General features: G+C 41.8%; 1 protein-coding gene and 1 long non-coding RNA gene across 5 annotated transcripts in view; one reads left to right on the forward strand and one right to left on the reverse strand.

The window, feature by feature from the left end:
• Positions 1 to 5,033, reverse strand: part of LOC128795438 (uncharacterized) — a 70,413-nt gene extending 65,380 nt beyond the window's left edge. The window contains exons 1-2 of one of the 3 annotated variants that reach the window (XR_008433542.1): positions 4,871 to 5,033; positions 3,290 to 3,436 (exon numbers count right to left, since the gene is read on the reverse strand). This is a non-coding gene — a long non-coding RNA (uncharacterized LOC128795438). Of the gene's footprint in view, positions 1 to 3,289; positions 3,437 to 4,477; positions 4,543 to 4,646; positions 4,816 to 4,870 lie in introns of those variants that run through there. The other 2 variants (XR_008433540.1, XR_008433541.1) reach the window with 2 other exon arrangements.
• AMMECR1 (AMMECR nuclear protein 1) overlaps positions 1 to 20,603 on the forward strand; it is a 97,863-nt gene that overhangs the window by 20,118 nt on the left and 57,142 nt on the right. Inside the window, exon 2 of one of the 2 annotated variants that reach the window (XM_053956174.1) lies at positions 4,002 to 4,527. In XM_053956174.1, the coding sequence (XP_053812149.1) occupies positions 4,002 to 4,527 (526 nt within the window). Of the gene's footprint in view, positions 1 to 3,448; positions 4,528 to 20,603 lie in introns of those variants that run through there. The other variant, XM_053956175.1, reaches the window with a different exon arrangement.

The following is a 20,603-nucleotide window of genomic DNA, read 5'->3' on the forward strand; positions in this document are numbered from 1 at the left end:
CAAGTTAACTTTCATTAGCTTTGTTAGAGTTTGTGCACACTTTCTGGCCTAGATTCAGGGCTGCATCTAATTTCTCCCGGGGACAGCTGAGACACTGAGTGTAAGTGAAGAACAGTAACTATTCTGTCTAAGCAGAATATACTGAGGAAAACTCACATGAGCCTCAAGAGTGTGATAGACCAGTTTGGGAATAATGTGAGAAAGCAATACAAGCAAACCCACTTTCTTTCCAGCTACACCCTTGATGCCTTGTAGGCTGCAAAGCAAGGGAAGAGTTGCCTAGACTGGCTCTACAATGGGTGGAAACGCCTCAGAACCAAAGGAATTTTCAGCATGTAAATCTTCCAGTGTTATAGCAGGGCCATCCAAAAAAGCTCATTAGGATGGAAACATAGAAAGATAGAATTTAACCTTTGAATTTTGGAAGATGTACGTACAGACTTTTCTCTAGAATAGTATATAACTACGCCATAGACATGCTAGCTGTTTACATAGTTCAAATTTTGAAGGGATTTTTTTTTACAGAATTATTTGTAGTATAATATTTCCTTCAGTTCTCAGAAAATGGAATATTCTGTATTTTGAAAACAGAACTTTGTTTCCCTTTTCTTCATTGCCTGACTGACTTTTCTACAGTCGCAAGCATAAATGAATTTCCTTCCCATTCAAGGCCCTTTATCTTTCCTCGACTGGTTTTCTTCACCTATTATTTAAAATTCAAACATTTCTGTGATTTCTGACAGTTTCCCCATATATATGTGAAATGCTGCTTTAGGCTGCATCTTCTAATTTTTCACCAGCACTGTTTCAGCTGCCCAAGGTCATTAATTCTCAATTTTGTGTAGCCACTCCAAGAGGCCAACATAGATTTTTGCGCAGCTCTGTGATAAACCAGACTGGAGAACTGATTTGGCTGAAAAATAATTTATGGAAAAGAGTGTTTTTAAACTTGATCAGCTGCACAAGCAGCTGTATGAACACAACAGAATGGGTGGGGCAGGAAAGGGAACAATTAGCTGAGGTAGAGCTGCTTAAACCAATACTACTGCTCCTGCAGAAGTGCACATGGAGCCAAACAGCCTAAATGTGCTATTTTTAAGTACCCTTTTAGAACCCTCACCTGTTCCAGTGCCTATTAAAAGAATTGATACTAATAAGGCAAGGATTATATCACTCCTGCTTACTGATGGAGCCAAATTTTTGCTCATTGTTTCCTTGTTCTGGCTGATTTGTCTTCTAATTAGATTGTAGGAAACATAAATGATCTTTTGGCCCACTTAACAACAATCTGACTTCTGCTACAGTCAGTGCAAATTTTACCTCGGATTCAAAAGGAATTAGATTCTGTCAGGACATCATTTCCCCCAGATACTAATCATTCTGATTATTTTGTTTAAGAAGGGCAATCCTTCAGAGCAGGGTCAGATCACTGAGAAATATATTTCTGCAAATAATTCTGTGTTTCCTATAATAATTTACAGCTCTTTTCAAGAACAATGAGTTGTGCTTTTTAATTCACATATCAATTTTAATCTGTTACTTGTAACAAGTGACTTTTCTGAAATCACCGGGGCTTTAGAACATGAGGTGAGCAATAGTGCTAAACAGCTGAAGTCATAAAGGAGAGCTACATCACTCCTAAATTGCATTGACCTAATTGCATGACCATTCTGATTCTGTTGGTACTTCTAAAGAGTTTGTTTTTCATCCAGAGTTCACTTGGGATATCTGATTGCATGAGGCACAGCACTGTCATCAACTAACAGGAAAGAATCTGCTGAAGTTAGCAGAGTATAGAAGTACATTCAGGGTTTCTTGCAGTAAGAAATGTAAAAGTCCTTGATACTTAACTGAAGCAAAGGACCAATGAAACACGTTGCAGTTAACCAAAGCCATATTATCCAAAGAATAAATGCTCCTTCAACTAGAAATGAAAAATTTCCATTGAGCTATGAAGAACATTTTGTGAGTCTGCAGTTCTCTCCACTTCAAGATATTTGATAATATAATTCTGTCTTCCTGGTTCCACTAGTTTCCACAGTTGTGTTTGTATATTTGTTGTTGTCTTTACATAGAGACTTGGTATGCATTATATGCACGGAGGTAAAATAGGAACACAACCATACGCAAATACAGCAGAGAACATCAGCAGAAGTGAAAAAAGGAAAGGTTTTTCTAATGATTAAGTAATATACTTAGTTTACCCTTTCATTCTGGGACCATTTGCAATATTTAATCAAAAAGTTATCACTATTCATCATCAGTAGTCTTGATATTGCAAAAGGATATGAGTCCTAGCTCTGAGCCTTACTATGAATCTTCCAAATATCTGTCCCAGCGGAGCGAACAATTAATCTTTCTGTCTGCATCATAAGCTTTTGCAGTTACTGAATATTTTTATAAATATTGGTGTTAAATAATATAGGATGTTAAAAAAAAGAGAAAAAGACAGAATTCAATACCTGGAGAAACTATTTTCCCAAAAGCAACAGAAGGTGTCACTGCTAACTGATTTTAAACAAATGAAACCCTCAGTAGAAAACACTGTCTTTGTTTTGAAAGAAACTTGAACATTGTTTGGGAAGGTAGTTGGGTTCCCTTCTCAAGTATTCGCCAGCTCCAAACATAAACATTACATTTAAAAATGGAAAAGACTGCTTCACACCATCTAATTCTCCTTTCTGTTTGCTATTATTCCCTGCAGCTGTTTTACTTCAGGCTATGATTCACAGTCAAAGCAAAAGGAGTTCAGGCCAGTATTTGGACAGAAACCTCCAAAGGGCCTTTTAACCCATTAGTATAGGAGGTCTAATAATTAAATATCTTCAAATACATCATTTAAGATGCTGCCAAAATTAATATAATGAGGATGCTGGAGGAACCATTTCCATCAAGAAATGCAAAACTGAGTGTCCAAGTAGTTTGAGACGGAAATCTTTCTGTATACTGCATTTCAGCTTGTGTAATGGCTGTCTCTCTAAACTTGTGATATTATTTTAACTCTGTGTGGCAATCCTCACTCCCTTGTCCTCCTTGATACTGTAGTGCTGCTATTCTATGTTAAACAGCTGTTACATCCCATGCCAGAGATGGCTGCAGAACACTGACGGGTGAGGTGTTATTTTCTAAATATACTTACAGATTTTGAAATACTTTATCACTGTTTGCAAGTCTCTCCATCCATTCAGATATATCTATATGTGAGACTAATGTAAAACAGTAATATAAAACACATTTCCCCTCCCTAACAAGCTTGATTTTTGGTTTCTGGAGAACAGCGGGAACTCACATCCTTTTTCCTCTGGACTTCCCTTCCCTAGAGGTCTCTCCCGGGCTGCCCGCACCCAGCGCTGTGGTCTCACCGGTCATGGCTGCTGGCTCTGCAGCTGCGGGCCTATGCTCGGAGCGGCTATTTACTGGTTGTGAATTGCCAAAGCTGTAATTAAAAAAAGATATATATTTTATATATATATACACATTTAAAGCCCGTGGCTTTTAGCCATCACGATTGCATGCTTAGTAGCTGCATCCAAGCACTCTCTCTAGGCTCCCAGCCTGGCGGCTCCAGCACAGCCCTCCCCTCCTTTCCCCCAGAGAAAGGCATTTCAGGTCACTTGAATTATTTAGCGGGGTGTTTTTAACCATCTCAAGGGCTTTGCTCCTGCCGCGCGGTGCCTGCAGAGCTCGCGTTTGTGGGTTTATTTTATTATTTCTTTTTTTTTAGCACGCGAGGTGGAGTTGCTCCACTTCCCTGGCAGAAGGAGGAGATAAAGCGCGGGGGGAAGGCGAGAGGGGCGGCTTAGCGTCTGGAGGGGAGGGGAAAGGCCGCCACACCTGCGGGCCGCGCTGCCCCCTCACGCCCGGCCCTGGCCGCCGGGACCGCTCACAGGGTCGCTCTAACGCAGCTCTTTCTGTCTCTTCTTTCCCTCCCGCCCCTGCCGATCCTCCTTTCCCTGTCGCTCCTCATTCATCCTCCCCTCTCCCGCCCCCTCCCCGTGCAGGCGAAGCGGGCGCGGCAGGAGGCGGAGCGGGCCGCCGCACGTCCCCCGGCCGGCCGGCCGGCCCCCCCGCCATGGGTCGGAAGCGCTGCGTGGGGGGAGACGGCTCCAAGATGGCGGCGGGTTGCTGCGGGGTGAAGAAGCAGAAACTCTCCAGCTCCCCTCCCTCGGGCTCGGCCGGCCCGGGTGGCGGCGGCGGCGGCTCCCACTGCGGCGGGGCGGCGGCGGCGGGGGGCGAGCCGGGGGCGCTGCCCCCGCCGGGCGGCCCCCGCCTGAACGGCATCGGGGGGCTGGCGGGGGGCGCCGCCGGCTGCGCCCTGTCCCCGCCGCTGCCGCCCAGCTGCGGCGGGGGCCCCGTCGGCCTCTCCCCGCCGGCCTCCTCGCTGCTCGCCTCCCCCGGCTCCGGCGGGCCCGGCTGCAGGAAGATGGTGGTGTCGGCCGAGATGTGCTGCTTCTGCTTCGATGTGCTTTACTGTCACCTGTACGGATACCAGCCCCCGCGGAGCCCCCGCTTCACCAACGACCCATAGTGAGTATCGGCGCGACCGCCCGCGTGGGCGCCTCGTGCGCGCCCGTCCCGCCCGGCTCCCCCCAGCCGGGCGCCCTCCCTCCCTCCCTCCCCGCCGGCTCCCGCCTCCCGCCCGGCACCTTCCCCGCTGCCGCCGCTCGGCCCCTGTCCTCGCCTGGCCCCACGCCTGTCTCCGGGCCCGGCCCGCGGGCGCCCCCGCTCCCGGGAGCCGCGCTGCCCTCCCGCGCCGGGCTCGCCCCGGGGAGCGCTGCGCTGCCCGCCAGCTCGGTGACTCCTCCCCAGCCCCTCTTGGCCCGTCGCGCACAGGGCTCGCTGGTGACATCTCCCCCGTGATCCCTCACACCTCTGGCAGCGCCCTGCTCCGAGCGACCGCCTTTGTGGCAGGCTCCGCGGCCACGTCCGGCCGCCGCGCTCCGTGGGCAGTGCCCTCTCCCCGCTCGTGGGCTGTGTTCAGCAGCCCCCGAGTAGCTCGCTCCTCGCTCGTTTCACCAGTAGTCCTTACTGGGACCCCTTCACTAGGCAGCCTCTCGCTGTCCGTGTGTTCTGCATGAGGGCGGGCCTCTTCTTCACCAGTGCTGGATGGTGAGTACCCAGTGTAAGCGCCCTGTCGTGCGAGTCCCGGATTTGTGAGCACTGGTGTACCTGTACATTCCCCGTGCCAGGCACTTGTAACGCTACTTTGGTCTCATATCGTTCAGAGTCCTTGCTTTGTAATGACTCCTGAAGATCACCCAGTGTTAGACATCCCCAGTCCCCGAGTAATCCACCAAATCAAATTCCCAGAGTTTTGAACTGATCACATAAACACCTGTTACTCCCGTCCTCCCTCTGCCTCCCAAGCTTCCTTGCAAGAGTGTCCAGCAAGGGCCTGTTTTATTCCCATCCCTGGCCACTCTTGTTCAGTGTTTGTCTTGAACCCTGTGCCACACCATCTTCAGAAGTGACCTGCCAGGACCGTGATGCCCAGCATGTCAGCACCTGCAGCCTGCCTGTGCTGAGGAGCCGGGCATGCTGCTGCAGATAGAGCTCAGACACATCAGGGAGTAACTTCTCTCTGACAGGAAGTTCCTTCCTCTCAGCTGGGATGAGTTACCGAGTTGCTGCATGATCCAAGTTTGTTTGATTGCAGAGTTAATGTAAGGGATTGTTGAAAATGAGTTTCCGCTGTTTTACTTTGTTTTTAAATGGAATGGAGCTCGTGTGGTGAGTTTCCAGGCTTCAGCTGAGACTCGACTGTGGTGGTCCACCAGAGTGCATGTCACTTTTTTCTTCTTATATACAGCATGACTATCAAGTTTGTGAGAACCTGTGCTTTCTCAGTACTTCATGAGTACAAGTTTTCTGTGTATGTCCTGGACCCTCGGGCACCCTCACCAGTGCAAACGGTTATCGTGCAGTCTGTGTTTCGTTAATGAGATGCGGTGTATGCTTCTTGGTGTTTAAAAATGTAATGTATTGATAATCTTATTTGTAGTCCTTGCTGTTCTAACACCCAGGATCTATACATCTCTTGCATACTTTCAGCTGCTGTCATGACAACCCAGCTCTGTGGATTCCTACTTAACCTGCCACCCCAGCAAGTCTTCCCTATATGCTCTTCATAACTCCTATGTGATTTCATCAGAGTACCAATAATGAAAGGAGGGCAGGGAGACTCCACTGTGAGTTTCTTTACCCAGGTCTTTTGCAAATCCATGTCTGTCCTTTTGTAGATACAAACTGTTCAGCAACTGCTGCTCTGAGTAGCCATTTTGCTGTGCATTGTCCTGTGTCTGTTCTCCATCCCAGACCACTATAGGTTGCAACATCAGCTTTATGCTGTTTCACTTTTTCATTGCTGTAAGAGAGTTGAATTTTGTCTGTGTCTCTGTAACAATATTACTTTGGTGTTATGTTTTTTTATCTGTATTGCAGAATGATTTGTTGAACAGATTAGTTCTACTGTCTGTTTTATTAGTGGAGGAAACCGAGGCAGGGGTGAAGATCTCAGCACTGAAATGGTTTCCAGTAAGCTCTTTGATTCCTTTTAGTAAGCAGTAGATCACTTTACTTTTTTCCTCCTGCTTCTTACTTTAACAACAACGCAATTGCAAACTAAGTAAAATTAGTTGAATTTTTCTGAAATTCATATGTGTTCTTCAGATTTAGTTGCTAGACCTGGTGAAAAGTTGCTGCATCAACTTCTGGACTTCTAGACTTCAGAAAGTGGCACATGTAATTTCTGTGGCATAATGTAATTTCTGTTTATTCCCATGCTTGTTCCAGCATGCATGGTTGTATAGATCAGGAAATGATCTAACAATAATTTTGTATTTTCCCCTGATTGGTTTCAGAGTTTGGTTCTCTCTGGATCATTGCATGGCTTCACAAACATTTGTGCCTGCACAAGTGTGAGGTGGGAATAAGCAGACAGATGGCAGAACTGCTGCTTTCAGCAGCCATGTGAGCTGATTATGTTTGTGCAATTGGGGATGCAACTTTGAAAAAGTTGTTCAGTATTACACGTAAAATTTTAGCTCGGTCAATAAATTGCTCCTGCTAAGTGTTCAGAGGCAGCATGATTTCTGGCATTCACAAGATTTGCAGGCAGTCTTATTGATAACTGGGTACCTCACAAAGGTTAGATGTTGACTTTGAAGCTGGGCTTCATTCTGTACGGCAAAAAAAAAACCTGAATGAAAACTGGTGTTTTTCAGTGAATGTGTATTGCATCTTCCTGCCTTGAATTAATGTGGAGGTTTTGTCCATAGACTGAAATACCTGGAGGTTTTGTCCATAGACTGAAATACCTGGTTGAAGAGCAGTGGCCTAAAATAAGGGTATGTAAATTATAGAATTATTTTTTTTAATTATGTTAATTACAGGGAGGATGAAAGACCTGTGAGCAGGTATCCTCATACAAACATGACTCATATTCCTTGCAGGTCTTGGAACAATGAAACTGGACATGATCAGAGAAAAGCAGGTGGCTGAATCACTTGGACAAGGGGTTCTGGCACGTTGTCTTTAGAACAAAACCTGCTTGTGACACCTCTGGATTATTCTGGCTTTCTGGTGGCGAGATGAGGACAGCATCAGGGCAGCAAATTCAAGGCAGTAGGAATGACTCGAAAAGCTTGTTTTGAAAGGGTGTGGGTTTTGAACTCCAGGGCAGCCCATACATGGATGAAACAGTTGGCGTTTTCCTATCTCTGGAGTTCCTAAAGCACAGAGGGTGTCGAGGGTATTGCTAGGGAGGTGTTGGGTTGGAGGGGATGCTGACTCATGGAGTTAAAAGAAGATAGCTGGAAGACACTGAATCTCTCCAGCAGTGTTTTGTTGAGTATAGGCTGAGCAAGTTCTTCCAGCCATGGAGACTTCCTCTCCTCTTGTAGGCTCCATGGATCTGCTGACATTTTATTCTGTCACTCTTAATTGAAGAACTTTCTTGTACCTTTAATTTCACTTTACTTTGGGTTGCTCTCTAAGCCACCCTTGCCCTTCTTTGCAGGATATGTCCTGCAGGGCCTGTGCCTTGCTTCCACCAGCATGATGGCTCTCAGACCTGAGCTGCAGAAGGCATGTAGAAATGACCCTGGCAGTGTGAACACTGATACAAAATTTGAAAATTGCTGAACCAATTTGAAAATTGCTACAATTGTCTCTAGGACAGAGTGTCATTTAGACACTGTTTTGAGACTCTGATGAGTAAAGTTACAGAACATTGAACTTGTCCATAGAAATGAATTGTAAGGGGATGCAGGAAGAATTGTAAAAGCATTTTAGCCCACTCGTTTATGGAGAAGGAAAACTCAGTAGCCTTCTTTCCCTGTGTTTATTAGCTTTCTGACAAGTAACACCTATCCCTTAATTGATTTTCTGGTTTGGTCTTGTGCAATACACAAGATGGGCCATTATGATTAATGGAAACAATACCATGTCCTGCCTTCCATTGTGGAAGTGGACAGGAGGTGTCTACCGGTGTGAAGGGGATCAAGGTTTACAGTGTTGTTCACTGCTGTTTTCCTTCTAGTAGGAAAGTGTTTGAGTGGAAGTGCAAGCAGGTTGTGACAAGAGAGGGAGTATAAATGTGTGAAGAGAAGTTCAGTTGAAGCTGTGCTGTGGGGAGTGAAGAGGACTTTTTTCTTAGAATCTCACATCTCTGCTCACTGTAATGATTTCCCTTGGCACACAGAAATCATCTTTCTGAGTTTTTGTCCTGCACAGTGTCTGCTTCAAGATCTTCATCTTGCCTACTTAATTTTAATATCACCATCTTTGTGGAGAAGACATTGTCTGGCAGTCCATCAGGTTAACTCTTTTGTCAGTTGTTTGCTTTTTGTAGTCCCTTCTTGAAGGTTTCCTGCTAGTGAGCAGGATTATTTTAGTGGTGACCACCTGTACTTGATACAATTTGTAAGGGGAATCCTTTGTTCTGCCCTGTCATCTGGTACTTGGTAACCAAGAACACAAGTTTGCAGCTGGAATGAGTGATGGGGCCTGTGCCCTGCTTCCCATCTGCCTGAAGAGCTCTTTGGAAATTGTATTCAAATGCCCAGATGAAGACTGGCTCACATCTTCCTCATCTGTCAGGGGACTGTGCCAGTGGCAATAAGTGGTTCCTGTAGCTGACCTCTGTACCTGTGGTGGTTCTGATGCTTTAGGGAAGCTGACAGCCCTGTGCACATGAGGAAGTGTTTGCTACCACATTCTTTGCTAGGAATAATCTGTGTGGCTTGACCATCTTTTGTGATTGACCTCTGGATTAAAATATTGGCCAGGTGATAGCCAGTTTTGAGCTAAAGACTTAGCTCATAAATTTATCTGTTCCTTTCTTCACTGATGACTTGTGGCATTTTGCAGCAGCTGTTTGGCTATGGGACAGAGATGCAGATCTGCAGCCATGTTGATGTGCCTGACTTTAGTATTTCATTGTGTTTTCAGGTCCAAGATCTGTTAATTTGCATAATCTGAAGGGATATGGGGTAGCAGTACTACACTACCTTAATACTGTGTTAGTGAAGTTTGGAAACATTTCAGTTCAATACAGTTTAAAAATACAGACTTAGCTAGTCTTGTTCCCATTATTTTTCTCACTCAAAGACTTAAAGTTGTGATTCTACTCAAAGTGAGTATATCTTAACCTTGTAGTAAAGAAGCACTTCTAGGGTTACTGGATAGTCAGGATTTTTCCTTAGTTACTGTGTCTTGGTAAAGTGTTGGTAATGGTGGAGAATTGCTGGTAATTTAGATTGAAATAGCTTAAAATCTTCCTGTACAGCCCCAAGTATTGTTTCCACTAATCATAATGGCCCATCTCGTGTATTGCACAAGACCAAACCAGAAAAGCAATTAAGGGATAGGTGTTACTTGTCAGAAAGCTAATAAACACAGGGAAAGAAGGCTACTGAGTTTTCCTTCTCCATAAACGAGTGGGCTAAAATGCTTTTACAATCAGCTGATTTTTTCTTGTTTACTGTCCGATGCTTTCTAGTAATGCATTGAAGAGAGATGAGACTTGTCTGTAGGTGTGTACATATGCTTACATATACATGTGAATAAAAATGTTATGGCTTGCAGTTGATAAGTGTTCATGCTTTTCCAAATTCTTGTTTCTTGGCTGCAGCCTGACCTCCAGTTTTAGTCTCTACAACCTATGGTATGCACTTAACTCCTTGCTTGCTTTGGTATATGCTTCTTTACAAGCTTTTCTTTGAAACTTTGTCTGGAAACTCAGAATTTCATATTGTCTTAAACCCACCAGTGTTCTTTCACTGCAATCCCTACACAGGGTTGGCCTGTACCTATTATCATTACTGCCCTTGATGCCAGGAATATGAAATTTTGTTGTTTCTCTGCAGGACTTGGTTGTATGGCAGTGGAGACTTACACTGTTTCGTGGCAGACTCAGTAATAATTTATATTTATTGTTACACTCCAGTATTACACAACAGCTATAATGATTGCTTGATCATGGCCAAAGATCAACTAGGAAACACACAGGGAAGTGTTCTTTCATGTCTGTGTGTCTGTCTGACTTCATTCTGGTTTTCATGTGCATGTCATGTGGATTTGTGTAAGGTTCAGTATTTTCTTCTGAATTAACACGGTGTATTGGTCTTTACTGTTGAATGTTAAATGTTGGAATATGAAGTAGTAGCTCTTTCAAAGTGGCATTCCATGGTAGATGCTTTGAAAATATAGTACAGTAGAGAATGTGTATTTTGGCTGGCATTGGCAGTGCTCAGCAGGGAATTCCCAGCATATTTGAAAGCAGATCTGGTGAATGCATCTTCATGCAGCAGAGGGACAGAAGGGATAAGGTTGCATGGCTTCAGAAAGAAATTGCCTTTGCCAGTAGGTTCATCCTCTGATATGACTGGTGAACTGAGAAAATAATGCTATGATAAACTCCAAATTAGGTTATCTGTAATTTGAGGACTTTTTCCTTCATAAGCTCACTTTAGTGAGCTGTTCTTACATGCAGATGAGCTAGTTTCTAGTGATACAGGAAATCAAATCATTGGCAGTCTTAAGGATAGACCCTGGTTGTGTTTCTTTAGCTAAAGGCAGTCACCACAAAATTATACTAAGTGCTCTGATTCTCTGCAGTATTAGTTCTGTGGAAGTTAATTGTTCTCATACTCCTTGTAGGATGAAGCGGAGTCAGCAACAACCTCTCCTTGTGCCATCAGTCTGGTCATTCATTTTTATTGCCTCCTTTGGTTTAGTTACATTAATATTGTTTGTTATATTTTCTTTATTCAATTTGGCACTTTATGTTCCTGCTAAAGATTTTCATGGAAATTCAAATTTTAATATTGTTTTTGACATTTAAACTCTCTGTCAGAAAAATGTATTTCGTGTCTAGATTTGGTTTACTTCACACGTACATCTAACTTCAAGTTTTTTTTGCTAGAAATTGTTGAAACATTAATGATTTAGGAATGCAACTATTTTATATGGAGCTGCTGAAAGAGTATGCAGTACTGCCTTCTCTTCAGTTGTGAGCTAAATATAATAGTAGTGTTATCTAGCACTGAATACTAAAATAAGAGAAATTTAATGTTGGCACTTTTTGGTCACTGACAGTTAAGAGATAACCAGAAAATAAAAATTTGGAACCCTGGGCTAGCTCATTTTATTTAGTTTACAGATCTAGACTGTGACCAGTTAATGAATGAAATGTAGTCTTTAGTTTTTGTTCTCTCAAAACTGATGCCATAATCAATAGAGCAAGCTCAGTATGTTAAGCTACCTGTTTTTGCATTAAGTAACTGTTTACAGTAAAGTGCAGATTTTCTGTAGCATCAAATTATTGTCTTCAGAAATAGAAGTTTTAGTTGTTTGATATATGCTATATACTTGTGGTTTGTGGCAAGAGTCTCTATGGAAGGCAGGAAATATGTAAATTATTTAAAAATAATAGTAGACTCACCAGAGTTTGGCCAATACAGAAACTGTTGCTAGGCTGGAGGCCAAAACAAGTCCAGTCAGGCCCTGACCCTCGTTAGCAAAGCATTATGAAAATGCTTGACTTTTTTTATGATGTTTATGCTCCTAAGGAGTGGTTTATTAAGATTGGTACTCAGCTTAGCATTGCAAAATTTGCATTTAAATAACAAGATGGGGCAGCTCTACTGTGGTTAATTGACAAATTCTCAGAAACAGGTCCTTGATAACAAAGCATGCTGGGAGTGCAGTAGCTCTCAAATGGAATATGGCTGTTGAGTAGGTCCTAGTGCTGCACTTCCTCACTGTGTGAGAGTACTGTGGTATATGCTGACTGACCAAAAGTTGGGCAGTTTATCAGTCCAGCACTATAAACAAGTCAGCATCTTTCCTGGCCTACTTGTATGACCTTGAAAAAAACCCTTCATTTTCGTGACTGGTGTGTTGGCTAAAGCAATCAATATAAAGGGCTCCATTTCTGAAGTGGCATACCTTCCTGTTCCATTGGTCAGGAACATATTTGCTGAGATCCTTTTTGTTTCTGTCTCTTCACAACTGGTGTCCCCTAACAGACTGCATGTCTGTGTCCATGGCTTACAGGATATGCCTGAAGTTTTTGTAATCTGACTGGGCTTTTATAACTTCCTGGAAGGCAGTGCTTGTTGTGAGTACGTGGATATTGCTTTGCCACACTAAGTACTTGCAGCCAGGGTTATTAAAGTGCTAATTTCATGAGAATGACATCTTACGGAAAGCAGAACAGCTCTGTGGAGTTGTGGCAAGGTCACTAGGACAGCAGCCATATCAAGATCTGTATGTCTTCCCAGAGCGCTCTTGCATTACCAAGATGGAGTTCTCACAATCCTTAATGGTATATAAAATCTCATTTTTTGCTTTTCTTTCCATTAGCTTGGAATCTGTGGCACTTGTGGCAAAGTTGAACCTGGGGCTGCAGTGATTGTAATATATGTGCCATAGACATACTCCTGTAATTTATCTTTTGCCCCTCTGCCACCAAAGATGTTTCCTCTCCAGGCGTTGTTGGCACACCATGGGTCCTAGCATCTGTGAGGCTGTCTGCCTTACTGAGTGGTACTTGGGGGCCATGTTTGAGACAGAAGAGAGAGGAAGAGAAGGATCCCTGTCGTAAGTTTTTATCTTTAGCATCAGTAATGCTTCTATTTTATCTTTTCTGAAAATTAAAACACTTTCCCTGTTTTCCATGTGGCACTTTGTACAGAGATAAGAATTCTATGGGTGAAGCTCAAGAATTCATGAGTTTTAGGTGTATTATTAAGGTAGAAAAAAGTGTGTGGTTCTCCACTGGTGGACAGCAGTGTGGGCCTGTGTAAATCTGGCTGCTTCCAGCTCCTTTTTCTAGGTAACTGTAAGAATATAAGGGTTGGGTGCCCCACTGTTTTCCTTACTCAGTAAGTGAGCACAAGGGTAAGTTCTGCTGCCAAGGAATGGCAAGTTTGCAAGGCTGATCTTTTCTGTATAAATAAACTTGCTGAAAGATTAACTTTTGGGAAAGATGATGTGCTATGCAGAGGTCCCTTGTTAAGGACCTTTATGAGGAAGAAAAAAACATATTTTTGTAGTCTTCAGTACGTTATTTGTCTGCCACATTAAGCAGGCAGAGCAAGTGCTGCACCAATCTTCTCTCAAGTAGTGTTTCTGCAGAGAGATTGCTGGGGGCTGAGCGGGTGGTTGAAAAACCCACAAAAAAGGTGTAGTGAGGAAAGAAGCCCTCTTCAAAGAGTGCTGCAGTGCCTGAAGGGAGGTGACTAACTGCAACTGAAACATCTCCTAAGCATGAGGGGAACAAAACTCCAGCAAGCCACTGACACAAATTAAAAACTGCAAGCCAAGCAGTAAAAGACAAGTTCTTTTGGTACAGTGTTACAAGCAAACTCTGAAGAATCAAATGGTAATGTAGTATTAAAACTGATCCCTAATAAGATGCTGATAGAATGCAAAGTTGTAGTAATGAGGCTCACTCTTCCTTAAGAAATAAGAGCAGGATTCTGGATCTGATTCAGTTCAACTAAAATTGAAAAATAAACAAGTAGAGGCAGGTGGCAGAAATCTCACATGGGATATTTTCCACCACAGCACCTGAATTCCTCTAAAATACTGGGACTAAAATTTGAGAGAATATATAAAGATTGGGGCTGTTCATTGGGAAGGAACACTGGATAAACCCAAGAATTAAAAATGAAGTGTTCTAAAGAAGGATAAATGGAACACAAATTACTTTTTTCTTAATTCATAGGAAAAAGGTTCAAGTGAAACAAGTATTCCTGTGTACACTTAACCACCGTGGTCTCTTTTCACCTCAAGGATGAATTATTACAGTTTTCTCTGCTTGGACAGCTTGAGCTTTTAAGGTACAAAATTTAAGCCACTGCAAAAAGTAGCTCCCAGCAGTACCTCTTTTTGGGAGAATATGAAATCTGTGCTTCAGGTTGTTTGGTGCCAGCTGCTTCTTTTTTTTCCCCTTCCTTTTTTTCCTTTTGCATGATTTCAAGGTGTTAAGTTTCTTCACATATGTAATGTAAATGTCTTGGAATAACCTGCTCAAAGACTACCTACTACCCTTTGCCATCCTGCTATTTTAAGTATGCCTTCTTCTTTTTTAAATGTGTTGAGATGCTCAGCAGCAGCAGATTGTTGCTCATCTCTAGCTGAAATAGTTACACTAGATAGGGTAAATGAAGATAGGGGAACATGATGAACACTGCTGATGCAATGTGAGATATTACTCCTTCTCTGACCAATGATCATATAAATGTATGGATGACAGATATACATCCAATAGTTAGGCAATTAAGTATATAAAAAATAAGTATAATACACTTTCTTGGTTGTCATTTTATGTAGAATGTTTAATGGAAATTGCTCTGGAAGGGAAAACTAGGCCAGTTCAGAGTGGTCTCTGACATCTTGGCACTAATTTTTAGGGGATTGGAGATGCCAGAAATTTCTTGGAAGAGGCCATTGCAGAGAGATCAGTAATGTTCAGATGGTTCCACTGGTAAGACCTGTACTAGTTTTTAAGTGATTAGATTAATTAAAAGAAGAAAGAGACAATCTTACATAAAAACACTGAATGGCTGTTGGACCTCTGAGTGTTTCTGGGGCTCTGCACGTTCTGTCCAACTTCTCTGTATCCAAGTTATTACAGGAGGCAAGTGGGACTTAAGGATGAATCACTGCAGTGGTGTTTGGAAGGATTGTGTTTTGTTCCTGGCCATGTGATTATGGTGGACAAACCTGAATGAGGTCTTCTATCTCTCTACCTTGTGTTCTTTATGTAAAAAATAAGGTACCTCGGCCTACTCTTCTTTGTCAAGTTAGTATAGAGAGAAATTGGCTGTTATTGCAATTGTTCTTTCCCTTGACTGGATTATCCTGCCAAGAAGCTCTCCAGACTTGGCTCAGGATATTTTTGCCTAAATTGGCAACTTGGATACATACACTTCTTTTTTTTCCTTTTTTCCTTATTTTCCTTTTTTTAAACTGTAATCTACTATATCTGAAATGAATCGCAGTTGTATTCACGTTAGCTTGACTCCTTTAAAGGCTATTGTTGCTTCTCAAATAAGTCACAGAATTTGCAATGATTTTTTTTTCAGAATAGTTTTTTTCATTTGGGGTTCTCATAGTCACAGTATTCTCCTTCATAGTTTAGGGTTCTGTTTAGTGAATCCTTTCCCTGAGAATAGTTCAGACAGTTTTAAATTTGCTAATAAAGGTTGAAGACAAGACCTTCTGAAAATCATACTGCATCTTGTGTTTCTGTTCAAGTTGCATGAACACCATTGTTTTATGGAACTCTGAAGAGGGAGGGTATGGTTACACATTCCATGCCCTGCTAGAGACAGTAAGTTATGGTTGTGTAGAGAGATAAGATCTCTTGATTTTACTGAGTGTTGGAAGTGGAGATGAGCAGAAAGAAATGGTGGAGTGGCAAGGAAGTACAAGCAGTGACTGTAAAATGATACTTCCCTAAATATTTTTCTAGTCTTTAGGAACTAGTAGTTTGGGATATCTGGAGCCAGAAGTGATGTCTTTCACCAGTAATTCTCCGCAACACCCCACCCACCCAACTAGCAATGAGTAGATTATAAATAAGGTTTTATGGAAGTGAAGTTGGAAGGAAGATGAGAATGTTTTGCAGGAATGGTTGAGGTACTTCAGGGGCTATACTGTTAGAAATGGAATGAAAATCAGTATTTTTAAGAACAATGCCATGTACTTCAGGAGTGCATAAAAACTGATTCTGTAAGTTAGGATTTTTTTTCTCTCCTTAATGGTTTTCTGGTATTTCCAGTTTACTGTCAGATTGCTTAGCTTTCATTATGCTATAGATATATATAAAGGGCAAGTGGCTATTTTAAAGAGTAATTATAAGTAAGAATAGAAAAGTATTAAATACAGTTTTAAAAGGGAGTGGCTGAGAGCTTACTTGTAAAAGTTTATGGTTCTGCTGCTCTCAGGGGAAAGACATCTTGTGTTTGCAAAGCAGGCCAGCCAGAGTGCTTGAGAGTGTGAAATCAGCTTGCAAAGGAAGATGAGAAGGGCTGGGCTACTTTAGAGGATCAGAATAATGACTAAAAGGTACAACATTTGATTGAGGAGAGGTGTGTATGTATGTGTGTATACATATTGGTATGTCTATATGTATCTATCTCTTTGTGTGTGCATATGTATGTGTGTATAGGAAGAGAAAGACAAAGGGACACAAATTAACTCTTTAAACCAAATGCCAGTACTGTAAGAAGAACAAAAAAGATATTAAAAGACTGTGAATTAATTTTAGATTTAGAGTGTAAGGTTTCCACTTTCTGGAGTAATGTGGCATTATTGTAACCAGTAATAGGATTAGTTGGGGCAGGCAGTCCAAATACTTTAGATAGATCTTGATTATTTTGATAAGATATATGTGACACATTGCCTTTGGTAGTAAGCTTACTAGATTTGATAGTTTAAAAGGTCCCTCTGAGTTCATTGGAGTGGACTTGGGCTTTAGGCATCAGTGTGGCATTTTACCTTCTCAGGGGATGGATAGATGGCATTAATCCTGGTCCTTGGTTGTTTCTGCTTTGGTAATATGTTCTAGATTGAGAAATCTTCTGGTGATGAAGTTTTCAAGAATGAGACAGTAATTTTGCCATTGAAAGTTTCAAGTTATCAAAATAACATGACAAAGCTTGTCTTCTCAATATCATCTTACCGTCTCTATTTCTTGCCTGAAAATTCTTCTTTTGGTTTTTTTTAATTGACACTGGCAATCATTGCCAAGTTCATGTCTGTATGTGTAGCCATGATAGTTAGTAATGATCTACTGATACTCCTGACATGAAGTTAAGTGCTGGCACTAATGAATTCTGTATCTGAATATTGGGATAAGTCACAGTTTTAAACTGTGGCACTGATGCTTTTCTTGTATAAGAAAGATTGGTTTTGGAGAACAGTGATGATAGATGAAGTTTATTATCTCTGAGGGCTGTTAGATGAACTGTCTTTAGGCAGCTTCTGATAGAACTTCTCTTGAGCAGATTACTTGTTTCACTGTGAGTTAGTTCAAAGATGCCCAAGTTGGTGCTCTCTGACTGAGTTGGGTCTAGCAGGATTACTGACTTACTTAATGGGGGTTGTTCTTTAATAAATTGTTTTGCTTTGACAGAGAAACTTCTACCTTTCTTTCAGTCTGCTTTTGGTTTGAGTAAGATTTATGACTTTCTTGAGATGGAGATGAATAGAAGCAAATATTGGTCAATAACAGAGCTCTGTGGAGCTCTTAATTTGGAGAATGTTATATGTATAAATAATTTTTTACTAAGTTGGAACTGAACCATAACTCTGCTGTTGTTCATGTTGAACAGGGAATGGGATATTTGTTTTCTGAACACAGTATCCTTTGCCCTTAATAAGAGTGGTTGCCAAAATAAAACTCAAGGAAAGGATTCAAATGGCAAACAAAGTATATGTTAAGCAGTAATGTTTTTTAGAGTAGTGATGCTGGAGACTTTACTGCTTGACTTCAGCCACCTAATAAAATGTTTTTTTATTTGCACACCATTTCATGGCAGCAAAGAAATGAAGCAGTGTAGGAGCACAGTTTCTGTGAAAGGGAGGAACAGGGAACTGAACAGACAGGCTCACCCTGAGGTGTCAGGGAAAGTTGTGGCTTCCACATTTACGTTGAAATGGCAGAAGACTTCAAGTTGATAATTTTGAAATTGTGGTATGTGAAGGATTTTTAAAGCAAAGCTGCAATTTGGTGGGTTGTGGCTTTTTTTTTTTCTTTTTAAACCAAGACAACAGACCAATAAAGTGATACAGGTGATCATTGCTTCTAGAGCTCGTAACATGGTGGTTTATCAGTGTTTTTATATGGTCATCCTGCTGTTCCTCCTCATCTCAGTTTAGGTTTCCCCCATCAGCTGAAGTATGCCCACTGCTACGTGTGTTTAGGCCTGGATGCAGTTGAGGGAGTGGCAGCCTCTATAGAGCTAAAACTGGAAATGATGATCAGAGGAAGTCTGACTTCACACCGTGAGGTGGAACATGCCACCACCTCATGTGTGATCTGGCTCAGAGCAGAGTGCTCTCCATGAGGTGGATGCTATGCAGTGGCTGTATCTGAGCCAAGTCCAGTGTGTAAACCTATGCTTTAGTTTTCAGTAAATCTTGCTGATCACAGTGTAGACCCACCATTCCCAGGTTACTGAAAGAAAAATTGGTGCCAACCTCCAGCTGCCAGAGCTGAGGTTGCACTCTGACGTCAGGGAGAAAGGTGCCACGACAGTGGAATTATTCTGCCTTGGAAGAGTTGAAAATAAGAGATCTGGCACCTTGAAGCATTGCAGTGAGAAATCCAAAAAGGAGCAATTTGGACCTCTCTGTTGCTTTCAAGAGATTTATAGTGTTTTTCATAGACCTTTAAAAGCTATCTACCCTTACCTATGTTGATTTAAAAAAAATAGGCCGTAAGATGGTTGCATGTTTAGGTTTTTTGGAGTAAAGATAAATCTTCAGTGGCTTGACCTTTAGAAACTTCACGGATTAGCCGATATACAAATTTAATAACAACAAAATAATGCTCATCTTTAGACCAATGATTTGGTCTGCAGCTGTTTTATTTTAGCTAATTCCTAGAATGATTGAATCATGATTGTATGGGACCTGCTCATAGGTGGTGAATTGGTTTGGGGCTTTTTGGTAGTACACCAAATACCTGTTTTTAGCAAAACTAGAAAATTTATATTAAATTAAACACTACACATATTTCTGTGGTGTAGTTATAGGATACAGTATTTTCAGAGAATTCCTGGTACTAATTTTGAAAGGCTATATATATATATTTTGCTGGTGTGCAGTGTAGTTTTATTTTGTGTTAGCTTTAGAAATGTGTCATTTTCAAGGTTAATTTTGAAGATGTTGTTCGCTTTTTGCTTTCAAAAAATGTCTAGTGAAGAAAGCCAAAATGTGAGCACACAGATTTTGATGCATCAAAATTAAAGTGCACTCTGGTTATTTTCCAGAGTTTTCAGTCTGATAGGATGATTTTTAAAATTCAGTTTTGACATTTGAAGGGATCTTGCTGAAGGTTTCTCTACATAGTTATGAGAGACTGTTTGCATCTCATGCGGTGTTTGAGAGAGTATTTAATTTTAGAAAGAAGTGTTTAAGCTTTGTTGTGGAAACATTGTAGTGTCTTTGAGATTAATTCTGGGTCTTTCAGAATTTTGTTTTTCTTTAGTCTTGTTAGTGTTGAATAGCTGATTATCTCATACAGTGTATTTGTGTCCTGCAAACCACTTGAATGACATATTAGAACTGGAGTGCAGTTTCCCAGTCTGACTTCACTCACATACCAGGACTACTGCAGGCATAATTAATGCTCTGACTATACTTTGCTGGTTTGGAGAAGGAATGTGAGTTAAATGCAGCCTTTGGATGAGACTCCGTGTCCAGGGCAAACAAAACATCCTCATACATGTGCCCCACACCCTCCCTTGAACTACTTGCATTGATCAGTGCATGCTGGCTGTGCTGTTTCTGCTTGATAAGTCAGCAGCAGATACTCTGCTGCTTTTTGTTAGATTATTTTTTTTGCTGAGTTTTAGACTCTTTTTCGCTGAGTCTTTTAGCATGCTAAATGCCAGAGCTGGCTTAAGGGATAGGATCTTCCCATGTCTGGGGAAAGATGGGACCCTTGCAACCAGCCAGTATTAATTTTAGGCTGACAAGAACTGTAGCTCAAGTTGTTTTAACCTGGATTTGTTTTCTGCTCTGAAAATGTAAATGCTCTGCTGGTTGAGACTGTAAGCCCATTGCTGTACCCAGCAGTGCTAAAGATTACAGTGAAGGGAATCTTTTTTTTTTTTTTTGGTGGACTCATTTCAATGACTTTTTCCAGCTTTTGGCACATTGAGCAGGTAGGTTGGTGCCTGCAAATACATCCAGAAGCTGTGGAAGAAAAAGCAATCACATAACATATTTCCTTTTGTGATTCTGCTGTTAACAGCATTGCCAGTTGTTTGCCTTACATCTTATTCCCCAGTCATCAGAACAAAGCTTATAGGCTAGAATATAAGACTGAACTGGGATTTTTTTTCCTTGTTGAGTTCATC

The sequence above is a fragment of the Vidua chalybeata genome, chromosome 14, assembly GCF_026979565.1.
Source record: "Vidua chalybeata isolate OUT-0048 chromosome 14, bVidCha1 merged haplotype, whole genome shotgun sequence".
Classification (NCBI taxonomy): domain Eukaryota; kingdom Metazoa; phylum Chordata; class Aves; order Passeriformes; family Viduidae; genus Vidua; species Vidua chalybeata.